Source organism: Candoia aspera, chromosome 3 (genome assembly GCF_035149785.1).
Source record: "Candoia aspera isolate rCanAsp1 chromosome 3, rCanAsp1.hap2, whole genome shotgun sequence".
Taxonomy (NCBI): domain Eukaryota; kingdom Metazoa; phylum Chordata; class Lepidosauria; order Squamata; family Boidae; genus Candoia; species Candoia aspera.
In genome coordinates this window covers 64,660,020-64,672,240 of record NC_086155.1, presented here as the reverse complement: position 1 = coordinate 64,672,240, position 12,221 = coordinate 64,660,020, and the positions used below count along the sequence as shown (strand labels likewise).

The following is a 12,221-nucleotide window of genomic DNA, read 5'->3' as shown; positions in this document are numbered from 1 at the left end:
AGGCATCTGCCACGAAACGCTGATCTCTTCATTGTAAAGATGAAACAACGATGTTAAAACTTAGCCGGAAGTCCTCCTGGAAAGAGGGAGGAGGAGCCTAATGGTGACGCCACTTCCGGGCTTTCAGGTTCGATGCTGCTAGGCAACTGAGCCGCTCGCCCGGTGGGAGGGAGAAGAAGGGATGCGTTGCGGCGACAGTTTGCGAAGCTTGAGCAGGAATGAAGTTTACGGACTACTGCCTCAGCTCGGAGGGAGCGGGTGTTATTTTAGCAACATCCAGTGATGAAATATATCCTCCGGAAAACATCATTGACGGGTGAGCCTTGAGTCTTCGGGGTCGTTTTGAGTATTGAAAGGATTGACTTATTTCTTAGGAGAGTGTTTCTCCACCGTGGCAGCTTTAAGATGAGTGGACTTACACTCCCGGAATTCCCCAACAAGCATGGCTGGCTGGGGAATTCTGGGAGTTGAAGTCCACACATTTTAAAGCTACCAAGGTGGAGAAACAATGCTTTAGATCATGGGTTTTAAAGTCATCTTAAAGTTGCCAAGGTTGAAAAACACTGTCTTAGGAAATAAATCACGTGGTTTCAGAAACAGCCGAGACTCAAGCGTGGTGAAAGAATTCAAGATTTTTGAAATCTGTTTGTTTTATTATATTTATTAACTGCCTTTTCCCAGAGAGTTCAAGGGAAAGTATATTTTTCTGTTTCTCATGTTATCGTCACAGCAGCCTTTTGAGGTAGGCTAAGCTAAGAAATGTGGGTAGGTTCACACATAATGCTAAGCCGTGGATTGTTTAACTATGTTGAAACCACATTTGGCCACTTTCACACAGTACGATTTATTATTGCATTTTATTCTCTCCTAATAGGCGATCTGAAACTTTTTGGACAACAACTGGGATGTTTCCTCAGGAATTTATTATTTCCTTTCATAAATGTGTGACCATTAGCAAACTCACAATTCAATGTTATTTAGGTAAGTTACAATATTTATGTTTGTTTATGTTTTCAAATTATGTGTCATTACTGCAATTGTATATACTATTCTTAATTTAATATTCCATAATATAGTTGTATACTTCATATAGTGAAAAAATAGTCATGCATTTATAGTACTACTTGGGAATACTGTATAGACATTTCCACTTTAGATGAATTAGGCCATGGCTCATATTTTTTACATACTATATTCATAAGGAAGTATTGGTAATTATTAATATGAGTTGTGGAGGCTATTCTTTATATTATAATATTTTATAATTATTTGTGGGTATGCTTTCTTGTGTTTTTTTCCCAAATTTATTTTTTCCTACATCTGCAACTAAACAGATCTTTGAATGTAGAAGGAAACATTAAACCTCTTCCATACTTGTGTCTTAGGATGGATTCCTTCAGTTTCTGGTTAATGTGAATCCATCCTGAAATAGGGACTTTGCAGCCAGAATAATCCATCAAATTTTTGGTGACAGAAACATGTCAATAAAGTTATCATTAAATTAACTTATTGAAGATAGGTTTCTTTGCTTGAACAAGGTCATACTAAAATCTTGCATTCTGTAAACTCAACAAGCTTCTTGGAAAGGGGGAAGAAGAAATTATCTGTGTTTAAGCTCTGGTATTTGGAAATGAGATCCACCCTGAAAAAGGCTGTGTGCCTGCTGCTGCATTCATACAACCTCTTTTAAGCCCAGGTACACTCTATTCAACAGATTATGGGTTTTGTCAGTACTTTTAATACTGATCAGTCATTAGAAGGAAACTAATTTGTGGCTTTCATAGTTCTGTAGACCTAAGCAGCCATGTGGGAGATAGGAAATGTGTGTGATTTTCTTTTGTGTGTGTGATCCCTTTGATTGCATGTTGCTGAAAACTGGCCTAGTTTCCCAATTATTTGGGACAAAAAAAAATGCCTAAAACTGCTGTATGCCCTAAAATAGGATGAACACAGTTAAAGAAAGCCAAAGCCTTCCTCAAACCCAGATTATCATGGTCCCAAATGTTTTATAGCATCGTCCTGCCCATTATATATCTCAATCCTCCATCCACAAAAGGTGTCCATAACAAATCCTTTTTTGTACATAGAGGGGAACATATTGATCACAGATCACAGATGCTTCTCACATTTGACATAGCTTAGTTTTCTACTGTATTTATTTATTCATTCATTCATTCATTCATCCATTCATTCATTCAATTTCTATAGCTGCCCATCTCAACAAGTGACTGTATTTTAACAGTTCTGTATCTGATAATTTCCTTTTGTGATTTGAAAAAATGAAATTAGCCTTACAGGTGCACTTGTGATAAAGCTAAGAATTATTTTATGAACAATTTTGAAATACTGAGGTGGAACTAATATTCTTAGAACCAGTATGATTTTTCTAATATTGTCTTTAGTGCAGAGATTGCGCATTGAAAAAAGTGTATCTAAAGATCCAGTTGATTTTGAACAGTGCATTGAAAAAGGTAATTATATTTAATATAGTTATGATTCAGTGGATGATCATAATTTAATACTCAATTCAATCAAGTCTGAATGCTGTGGTTATTGAAAGGAAATTCTGTTGAACTCAACTTTTCTATAAGATTGGACCAATAGTATAGAATTAAAAGTTCAGAGCAGATTTGTAAGATTTTTAGATTTCAATGTTAGCTTTGTAATCTACAGAATCAAAGGCTATTTCAATAGTTTTTACAAGTTGAGTTGTCACACTTAGCAAACAGCAGTTGATTCTTTGTTATGCATTATCCCATTATAAATTCCAGGTATGCTCTGATTTCAAGCTGACCATTTCTTTGATATGTGACCGTAGGAAAAAGTCAGTGCCCCCAATTCTTCCCTACCTTATTGGGGAAGAACCGTCCACAACAGTGGGTGACATTACAGACTGGTTCTCTTTTTCATAATGATATGTACCATTATGATAACGTAGATAAAGATATGCACAGTAGTGGAATAATCTACCTGTGGACGCTATGGTTTCTCTGCCTCTGCGGTTTCTAAGAAGAGGCTGGACAGCCATCTCTCCTGAATGATTTCATTGATTTTCCTGCACATTGCTGAGAGTGGAACTAGATGATCCTTGTGGTCCCTTCCAACTCTGCAGTTATCTGACTATGGTTCTGAGATATATAGATACATCAAGATATGAATGCGGACTTCCACCCTCACTGGCTGCCAGTTAACGTGCTCAGAAATGAAAAAGTGAGTTAACCAGCTTAAACCAAGAGCCGCACAAGGCAATGACTTCTTAACAGCAAAAATGATCTGTGACAACTTAGAATGGTGGATCCTACTTTTAGCCTCCCTCTTCTCTTTCACTGATTGCTCTACAGTGGTTCCAAAAGGCTGGGGTACAACAATAATAGTCCCTTTTATAAAAAGAGGGAAAGGGACTTATTAGCTATCCTTCTAATAGTCTACTAAGCATTATTAGCAAAATGTATGCCAAACATTTAAATACAAAAATATTGGATTGGCTGGACATAGAACTAATCCTTGCAGAGGAACAGGCTGGCTTTGGAGCGAATCACTGTTCCCTTGATCTTGCCTTTCTTTTACAGCCTCTGGCAGAAAAGTTTATGGCTAAAGCAGGATTTGCTCTGTATGCTGCTGCTGTTGATTTTAGGTTTGCCTTCTACTCAATATCCAGACTTAAGATGTCAGATAAACTCATCAATCCCATTATAGATAGATGTCTATTGTTATTGCTGTTTAAGCTTCATGAAAATTCCTTCCTAAAAATCTACTTTACATCACAAGGCCACCTAACTAAAGCAACTACCTTAATGTGGGCAGATAGATAGGTTTGTATGTTGGCACCACAATTACTTAATTTTTACACCCTGACTTTCCCCATACAATGGGAGCTCATAGGTTTTGATTTGCCAATCATGTAGTTTTATCTCAGACTTTCACTGAACTAAAACATGCCCTAAGATCACGAGCTATGCACCATAGGGATTGCTCAAGGAAAAATATTGGTATTGGTTAAACATCTTAGAATTCAGAAGTGGCAATTTAATTGGCCATGAAATCAAACAAGTCAAGGTCTTTAAATATCTTGGAACAGTTTTTTTTGGTCTCCAGTGGGAGACATGCTCATCTGGACTATGTAGTCCAGAACTCTCAAAAGTCAGCTTCGGCAATTGGAACTTTCTGTTGATAAATGGATGCCTGCTGCCTTAAAGCTATTTTCTGCCAAAGCGTGCTTTTGTATAGTGTGCAGCTGAGGCCTTGTGATAGTAACTCAAAATTAGAAACTGAGCAGTCAGACTTTTTAAGAATCATCTTTCAGGTTCCATACTGTGTTTCAATGATGTCCTCCTTTTGGGGGCTGGAGTTAATTAAGATCATATCCCAAGATATGACTAATTTTCTTTGCTTATTGGTTAACGTTAATATTTTAACTCACTGGCTTGACCGCTCTGACATTAGAATATAATTTTAATGCTAGATGGAGGAGATACCTATCAGAAAAAAACTGCATTTTATGGATTCTCTCAAGAATCCTTCTGTCTCTGGGGCACAAGCAGGCCAAGAGAGTATTAACACAACATGTTCTGGACAATTAGATCAGTCTTATCTGCCTAGAGATGTATTTTTAAGTAAGCAATGTCCCTTTTTAGCCCTGCAACATATTTTAGCTTGATCAGAGTTTCTAAATTGAAAAGCCTCTTAACACAAGATCAGTTTAACGTCTTGCCATCAGCTGTTTTAGGCAGATATAAGAACATACCCTGTGGTGCTCAGTTACATGGCATAGGAGCTATTAGGAATCTACTGCCCATTATATTGGGGGCTTTACAGAGTTCTTAGAGCCTGCTTTATTTATCCTCAGGTAGTAAAATATACAGAGCACACTGATCTCTTTTATACACACATTCTTTTTTCTGGCCAGTGAGATTCCATCTCTCTGGATATTGCTAAGTTTTGCTATACAGTATTACTTCCAACATCTCCTAATTGTTGCTTGCTGACTAAAATAAAAACATTGACTGACAGATGCTAAAGTATTCTGTTGTTGTGTACATACCACATATGCAGCAATTTTAGATTTAAAGTTTTAGTGCTACCAGCATCATGCTCTTTACATTGTATATATTAATATTTTAGTTTTAGGGTTAAAGTTTTTAAAATAATATTATGAACTTAGTTTAGGCTCAGAGTTTTAGTATTACTAATATCTTACCCAATATATTATATTCATATATAAGAAGTCAGTTGAAATTTTATTTTCTGATTTGTAATTCTTGTTGTTTGGCTGCCTTTGTTTTATGTTGGTCATTGATCAAAATAAAGACTAACATCAAGATATGGGTAAATTCTTAGGGGTAGGATTAGTTGATTTTTAATTTTTTTAACTGGATTAAGTATTGGTTCCATAAAGATGTAAAAAACCATTTGTACATTTTAATTATTTTCTAGAGCTATATTAAATTGTATCATTTTTACATTTAGAGTTGCAATGTAAAGATGGGGAACTACAAATAGAAGATTTTTCTGTAAGTATCTTTCATTTAGTATTACCACAGCATAAAAGATAATGAGTTTTTAACTGGGCTAAACTATTGACTTTTTTAAAAATGGAAGTTTGGAAATATTTATTAGATTTACATTGTAATCTGAAGAAAAGTATCAAAATCTGAAAAATCTGAAGAGTTTTTTATGTTTATACTATGATATATGCCCATAATAGTTGCCAGCATTTAAGCAACATTAGGCTAATCCTGAACATTTTTGAATTTGGTTACTTCTTGGATGGGAGAACCCCAGGAAACACAAGGACCATAGACTAGACAGGGAATTTAAAAAACTAACGAACAGAGGGAATGGCAAACTACTTCCATATTGCTGGAAATAAAACTATGCATCCCTCTAGTTACCAGGATCTGAGCTGAGCTCAGCTTGAGGGAGGTTGTTTTTTTTTTACTATGGCATGATCTGAGTGAAAATCTAAAATACAAAAATGGCAGCCTATCCCACATACTTGAAATTACTGAGTTAATGCTAGTGACTATTGAGAAATGCTTTTAAAGCTTGTTCACATTAATTAGTTACTATATACAATGTATATGATGCACACTGTATATATGCACACATATGCATATATGTAAGCATATTTACTGAGAAGCAAGTTCCACTGGGCTTAGCAGAACTGTCAGGTAAATGTGTTTTTTTAAGATTGTAGGCCTGTACTATATTACGTACAGGATTATTAAGATACATTCATTATTGTTGACATCTTCGCATTTTGGATGTTATTGTAATTTGTATATTTCTGGGTAAATATGGATCTCTAGTTGCAACTACATATAATATTTAACTTCAAGATATGTAGTACACTCAGTCTCACGGTTGACAATTTTCTACAGACTGTTTAATGTCAGGCAAAATTGTAATAATGCAGAGACATTTTGTTCATAACAAGTGTTTAAGGTATCTGAAACATCTGCTACCAAGTCATGGCTGCAATATCAGAATAATATAATATTTTATAATGCAGCAGTGTAGTACTTCATATATTCAATTTTCAACATTTGAGAGCAAATGTTTAAATGTTTAAATCTTATACTGAAACTTCTCCCATGGAAATTAATGATATTTTAAAATGCCTCATTTGGTTACATCATACCTATAGTTTATTGCTGTTAATATATATTTTTCTCTTTGTCAGCTTCCTGAGATCCAAGCTACGTATCTTCGAGTCATCATTTTATCTGCTTTTGATGCTTTTGTGTCAGTTCATAGGGTGATAGCAGAAGGACTATCACAAGAAAGTTCAAATTCAATATTCTGATTGCAACACATTCAATAGTATTTCTATTATAAACCTTTTAAAAATGTAGCTGGCATTAATGCAGTATAATGACTCTTTAAGTACACCAACTGCAGTTGGCTATTAATCTTTTTAATGGAAATTTGTTAAAAATCTTAACTGATGAACATTGTTTGAAATGGTAATATTTATATGATGATGTATATTGTAGCCGAGGTGGAGAAATAGTCAAGAATGTTCATTCATCAAAACCTCTGTAATGTTGCCCAATATCTCCAATGCAGCTTAAATGATAAGAAATGAAGTCTGGGATAATCTTTCCTTTTAGAGTGCAAGGTTTCACTCCATCATTTTATCAAGTAACAGTCACTATATCATAAGATGATACTTATTTAAAGAAAACAAGTTCAATCTGGACAAGGTTTTTTGGACATAGTTTAATATTGTTTAATTTAGCATCTTGTTTCTATAAATATTTTTTCCATATCAGGTCATAGTTCTCTATGTTTTAAACTATGGCTATCATAAACAAATATTAATAGAAACAAAAATAAGAAAATTATTACAACTATTCCATTCAGAAAGTTCTTCTCTGCAAACACTACTAAGTATAGGTGTGATTGTGCTTCTGTCCTAAAGTGAAGGGGTCTGGGTTCAAAGGATCATATGCACCTGCACATGCTAGGAGTTTGATAGGAGTAGTCATGCATATTAATCTGCTACAAATATCAGCTGGTGCTGCAGCAATGTCCTATCCCCTACACAGGCATCCAGAAATCTTGGTTCTGTACAAAGACTGCTTTTGTTCAGAATATCTTGCAATTCTAAATGACCACAGACTAACAGTTCCCAATACAGCTCTATAGGAGGAATATGACAGGAAAATGTACAGTGCAATACTCCTGTTGCTACAGAAGAGGTCGCTGCCCTGTCTGACCACCTAGAGGCTGATTTATATGAAGCCAGCCATCATGTGATCCTATTTCCATTATAACATTTCAATACCATTAAAAGAATTAACAGTAATTTCAAATACAGTTGAAACTCTGGTGAGTCATTTCAATTGAATGGCTTGCTTCACAAAAAAAAATCACAAGAACACTTTTCAAATGTCTAGAGCATTATGTGCATCTATCCGTGGCAGTTACAAGGATGGAGATTAGCATTTGCAGGTCATCTGGGGTAAATATAATAAATAGAAGCTTAATTTATTGTTTGTGTTCGTATTTAATTGAGAGTTCATGACTGCTGGATACTTAACAGTGTATAAGTTTTACCTTATCCTTTCCATATGTATACAGCCTCTTCTAAATAAAAATACTTTTTAAAAATGTAATCAGGCGATGGAGTGTGTGTGCTGCTCACAAACAGGTTGCTTTGGGGTGCTTTTTTAGATTTAAAGTTCTTCCAGAAGTTCACGTACTTCTTGTGGGCAATAATTCCAAGGTCCTGGACTACCCTGTAAAAGGAGGGGGAAAAAAATCCCTTGACCAATTTCTAAAGAAGGCAATATAGAGTATAGGTAAGGGAACCTAGAGTACTATAAAGAGATTAAAAATTACAAAGCATTATAAAGAGGTTAAACGATTAGGCTTCTCATGAAAGCATATGCATAAGAATATGTAGGAATTGCCATTATTTAATAACAGGATGCCAATTATGTTAGAAATTGGGTAAAGTAGAATTGGGTAAAGTAGACAAGATTACATTTCCCCAATTGAATTAGATGCTGCTATTTTTCTTTCAGTTATGGAAAATAAACAGCAAAACATAAGACGTTACATGAAGATATGCATAATGATGCACTGAGAGTTTAGTTGTTTTTAAAAAAAGCAACACCAAACAGCATTTTCTGCCAAGCCAACTCATCTCTCTCACAAGGTTTCAGGTACTTGTTTAGTTGTGCAAGCAACCAAACCTTACTGTTCATCATATAAATATGTAATAACTTTTTTTTTACCTTATACACAACCTTTCCCTCTTGAAGCACATACAGTCTTTCTGGCAGAGCTGCATATTTGTTACTGCTCAGGTTTTCCATTGTGTCTAGAACCACTGGACATAAGGGTTGCTCTTTTAGGAGGATCTGCGCAGCCTGTATACGATCTTGGAGGGTTCGGTGACTTTTAATAACAATATTGTTCTTAAAAGCCCATCCATCTAAAACAAGGAACACAATTAGACTAATGATATTGCATGTGTTTATTCTTACATTTAGTAATAGAAGCGGGATCTGTAAGAGCATGGATCTTCTTGGTTTTGTACTGAAGCAACTCCACTTCCATTCCTACTTTGCTTTTCCTTCCAGAAGTAAAAACCATGAAACCTCTTCAGTCTTATGGGCAATTTCTTATCATGCCTACACCTAAATAACTCTACAATTGTCTTACCACCTTCCAGAGTCTGCTGGCTGATAAATAGACAATTATGGCTTTGATACCATAATTTTTATTACAGTTTTTAGTTCTATTCATGCAGACAAGAGGTCTGACACTAGGTGTCAGAAAAAGCAGTGGAAGTTGCTGCCTCTTAGCTGTTGGTTTTCAACAGAAACCTTTCTTAAACTGCTTTTGACTTAGACAACCAAATACTGGGGATTTTGTGTTTTTGGAGACTATATATAGTGTGTGTGTGTGTGTGTGTATTTGATGCAGTAAAATTGTTTTCCAAGTTAAATTAGCTTCCTCTGTCACATAATGTTAAGCCTGCAGCAGTAGGCTGTAAGGTTTATATTTAAGAAGAAATATATCCAGATTATATATATCCAAATATATATCCAAATATATCCAGCTCCTGCTCACCTAGCAGTTCGAAAACATGCAAATGTGAGTAGATCAATAGGTACCGCTTCAGCGGGAAGGTAACGGCGTTCCGAGTCGTCATGCTGGCCACATGACCCGGAAGTGTCTATGACAACGCCGGCTCCAAGGCTTAGAAACGGAGATGAGCACCGCCCCCTAGAGTCGGATTCGACTGGACTTTACGTCAAGGGAAACCTTTACCTTTACCTTTATATCCAGATTAATAACCTGGAATACAGTTGTTTACATGTCTCATCTTTTAACCATCAAACAATCTAGTGTGTATAGTCCTTTAGCACACTTGCCTTACCTGAGGCATGAGCTTCTTCAATGTAGATTACAAGAAAGTCTGCTATAGATTTGAAATCTTCAACAAGTTTATTAAACTCGCCAAATTTGAATATGAATGAAGGTCAGGTACAACTTCCAAATGTTAGGACCAAAGGTCTGTTGCCTGCAAGAAACATAGAGCAGTCTTGGAAGATAAGGATAGTCATACCTCAAAGAATAAAGACAGTTATAGTTGTCATATTTATTAGGGAGTTATTATTTGCAGTTAACATGCTACAAATAATTTAAGAATTTGGTCACATCCCTGTGCATATGAGACATCTAAAATTTAGTGGCTGATTAATACAACATTTGAGAGATTTGAAAGGGCAGTATGCCTAAAAATTAGGCTTTTATTTTTATGTTGTTTTGAACAAGTTTTTTTTTAAAACAGTTTCCATTTTTCCCTTTCAGTACTGAAAATGCATCAAGCAGAAAAAACCTAATAGCTTCCCAGTATCTTTTTACTGGTAACTCTGAAACACAGGTCTAGAAGCATCCATGTTCTTATTCCAACACATGAAACCAGTTCATTTATCAAGACCCCATTAATGTCACATGGATAATTTTGCTACGATTATTTTATGATGGTACAATTCTAATTCTCAGTAATAGCATGGTGGGGTAAAGAACAATATAATTGCCCTCTGTAATTGCTTTAACAAGTGGCAATTAGTGTTTTTTTTCATAATCTGCATCTGCATGTTGTATAAAAATGTTAGATGGATGGCAGCATGTATTTCATTTTAAAATATCTCTTTTCATTTTTCCTGAAGCCAAAAATCATCACAAGCAGAGCAATTCAGATTTAAAACTATTGGCATCACCAACGAAAATCTCCTGATTAAAATGATCTCTTGAATATTGCATCCTTTATATTACAAGGGTTTTATGATGTTGTGAGTCATTTTTGTCTCAACTTATGATTATATTTGCAATAGAATTGTGTATTATAATGTTCTGATCTTTAGTTGAGCATCTGTACAATCCCTCTTGATCTAAGTGATGACAGCCATGACTGTGTTCACATAAAGCTAAGCCAGGATTTGTTGAACAAACTATAGTAGCTTGGTTCACATATACTGCCAAGCCGTAGTGAATCAATTATACAGCACAGTACAACAAAAACATACAAAATTATCTCTGTTGTTCATATCACCCTTTATCAATTTCCTATCAAATGTATTTTTGTTTCTCTAAGATATTTTGATTCAAGTACCTATGGCAACTATTTGAATATGCAAAGTAAGTGTACAACGCCAGTTGTATACAAGTTGGATTTTGTGTTAATTTTCAAAGCAGTACAGTTAATTAGTTACTATGAAGTACAAGCCAATAACTTATGAATATGTTAAGAGAGAGGGCAAAGTGCAATTTGTGTTTGTGCTGGCAATATATCTGGATTAGTTGGAACTTTATCAAGCTCTGTTTCTTTTCTGTGGAAGATATTTGCTATTTACATATAGTTTTCAAGAAAAAATATCTGAGGTACAGACTCCAATCCTGCACACATTTATTTGAAGTATCCTTGGACCTAGTAATACATATATACACATAATCTTGTATATTCATATACAATATGCAATTTTATGAACAGTATATGCAATAGCATATGTTACTTATGAGAGTTATTCCTGCCCACATCAATTATACATATATAAAGTTAAATTATTATTTCCTGTTAATATGTCAAAATTAATTAAACTACTTAACCAAGTGCCACCTTAACATTTTCCCCAGTTCTTTTAACATGTTTTAACTCATCTCCAACCACACATAAAAATGACATGTTTGAGTTAACACACTTTGTGTTTAATCAAGGAATGCAGAATTAGTAACCTGATTTTGAAATGGGATTCCCTATTACCTTTGTGTTATTAGCAAATGCTATGCTTCTTAAAAGCCTTGTCGTCGTGTTTGCTTACCATGCATGAAATCCAGGATGTGATGAATTTCCCCGCTGAGATCCACTACGGGGGTGTTAGGAGCGGGACAGCCTTGAAGGGCTTCATCTTCCAGTCTTTTCCATTTGACTTTCAAGACAAAGAGTAAGTATGGGAAGCTGAAGAAAGTTGGACCCCAATTTTCATAGATGAATTTTGGGTTCTGTCCTATTCCGCTCTTTCCTCCCTGCTTCAGGATGTATCTCTTTACAGTACCTGGAAAGAATAGCATGCAGGTTTTCCCAATGATGGTAGACAGGCACACATGCAGAAGAATCCAGACCTTCTGCATAAATCTCTTCATTCTGAACATCTTGGCAGAAGGGAAGGCTGCTACATTCTGCAAAGTAGAAGCCAATGTGG

General features: G+C 35.3%; 2 protein-coding genes across 4 annotated transcripts in view; one reads left to right on the top strand and one right to left on the bottom strand.

Moving 5' to 3' along the window:
* The window catches only part of DIO1 (iodothyronine deiodinase 1), a 141,907-nt gene extending 129,686 nt beyond the window's left edge, over positions 1 to 12,221 (bottom strand). The window contains exons 1-4 of one of the 3 annotated variants that reach the window (XM_063297994.1): positions 11,841 to 12,219; positions 9,896 to 10,039; positions 8,745 to 8,944; positions 8,135 to 8,243 (exon numbers count right to left, since the gene is read on the bottom strand). In XM_063297994.1, the coding sequence (XP_063154064.1) occupies positions 8,181 to 8,243; positions 8,745 to 8,944; positions 9,896 to 10,039; positions 11,841 to 12,171 (738 nt within the window). In that variant the 5' untranslated portion in view covers positions 12,172 to 12,219 and the 3' untranslated portion in view covers positions 8,135 to 8,180. Of the gene's footprint in view, positions 1 to 7,206; positions 8,244 to 8,744; positions 8,945 to 9,895; positions 10,040 to 11,840 lie in introns of those variants that run through there. The other 2 variants (XM_063297993.1, XM_063297995.1) reach the window with 2 other exon arrangements.
* On the top strand, positions 129 to 8,254 carry IFT25 (intraflagellar transport 25). The gene is made up of 5 exons (XM_063297999.1): positions 129 to 316; positions 875 to 981; positions 2,403 to 2,471; positions 5,467 to 5,510; positions 6,683 to 8,254. Exons 1-5 carry the CDS (start codon positions 219 to 221, stop codon positions 6,803 to 6,805), a joined length of 441 nt encoding a protein of 146 aa, XP_063154069.1. The 5' UTR covers positions 129 to 218; the 3' UTR covers positions 6,806 to 8,254.

Coding starts and splice junctions, on each gene's coding strand:
- IFT25 (XM_063297999.1), top strand. CDS start 219: ATGAAGTTTACGGACTACTGCCTCAGCTCGGAGGGAGCGGGTGTTATT. Junction 2,472..5,466: donor TGAACAGTGCATTGAAAAAG/GTAATTATATTT, acceptor TTTTACATTTAG/AGTTGCAATGTAAAGATGGG. Junction 5,511..6,682: donor TACAAATAGAAGATTTTTCT/GTAAGTATCTTT, acceptor TCTCTTTGTCAG/CTTCCTGAGATCCAAGCTAC.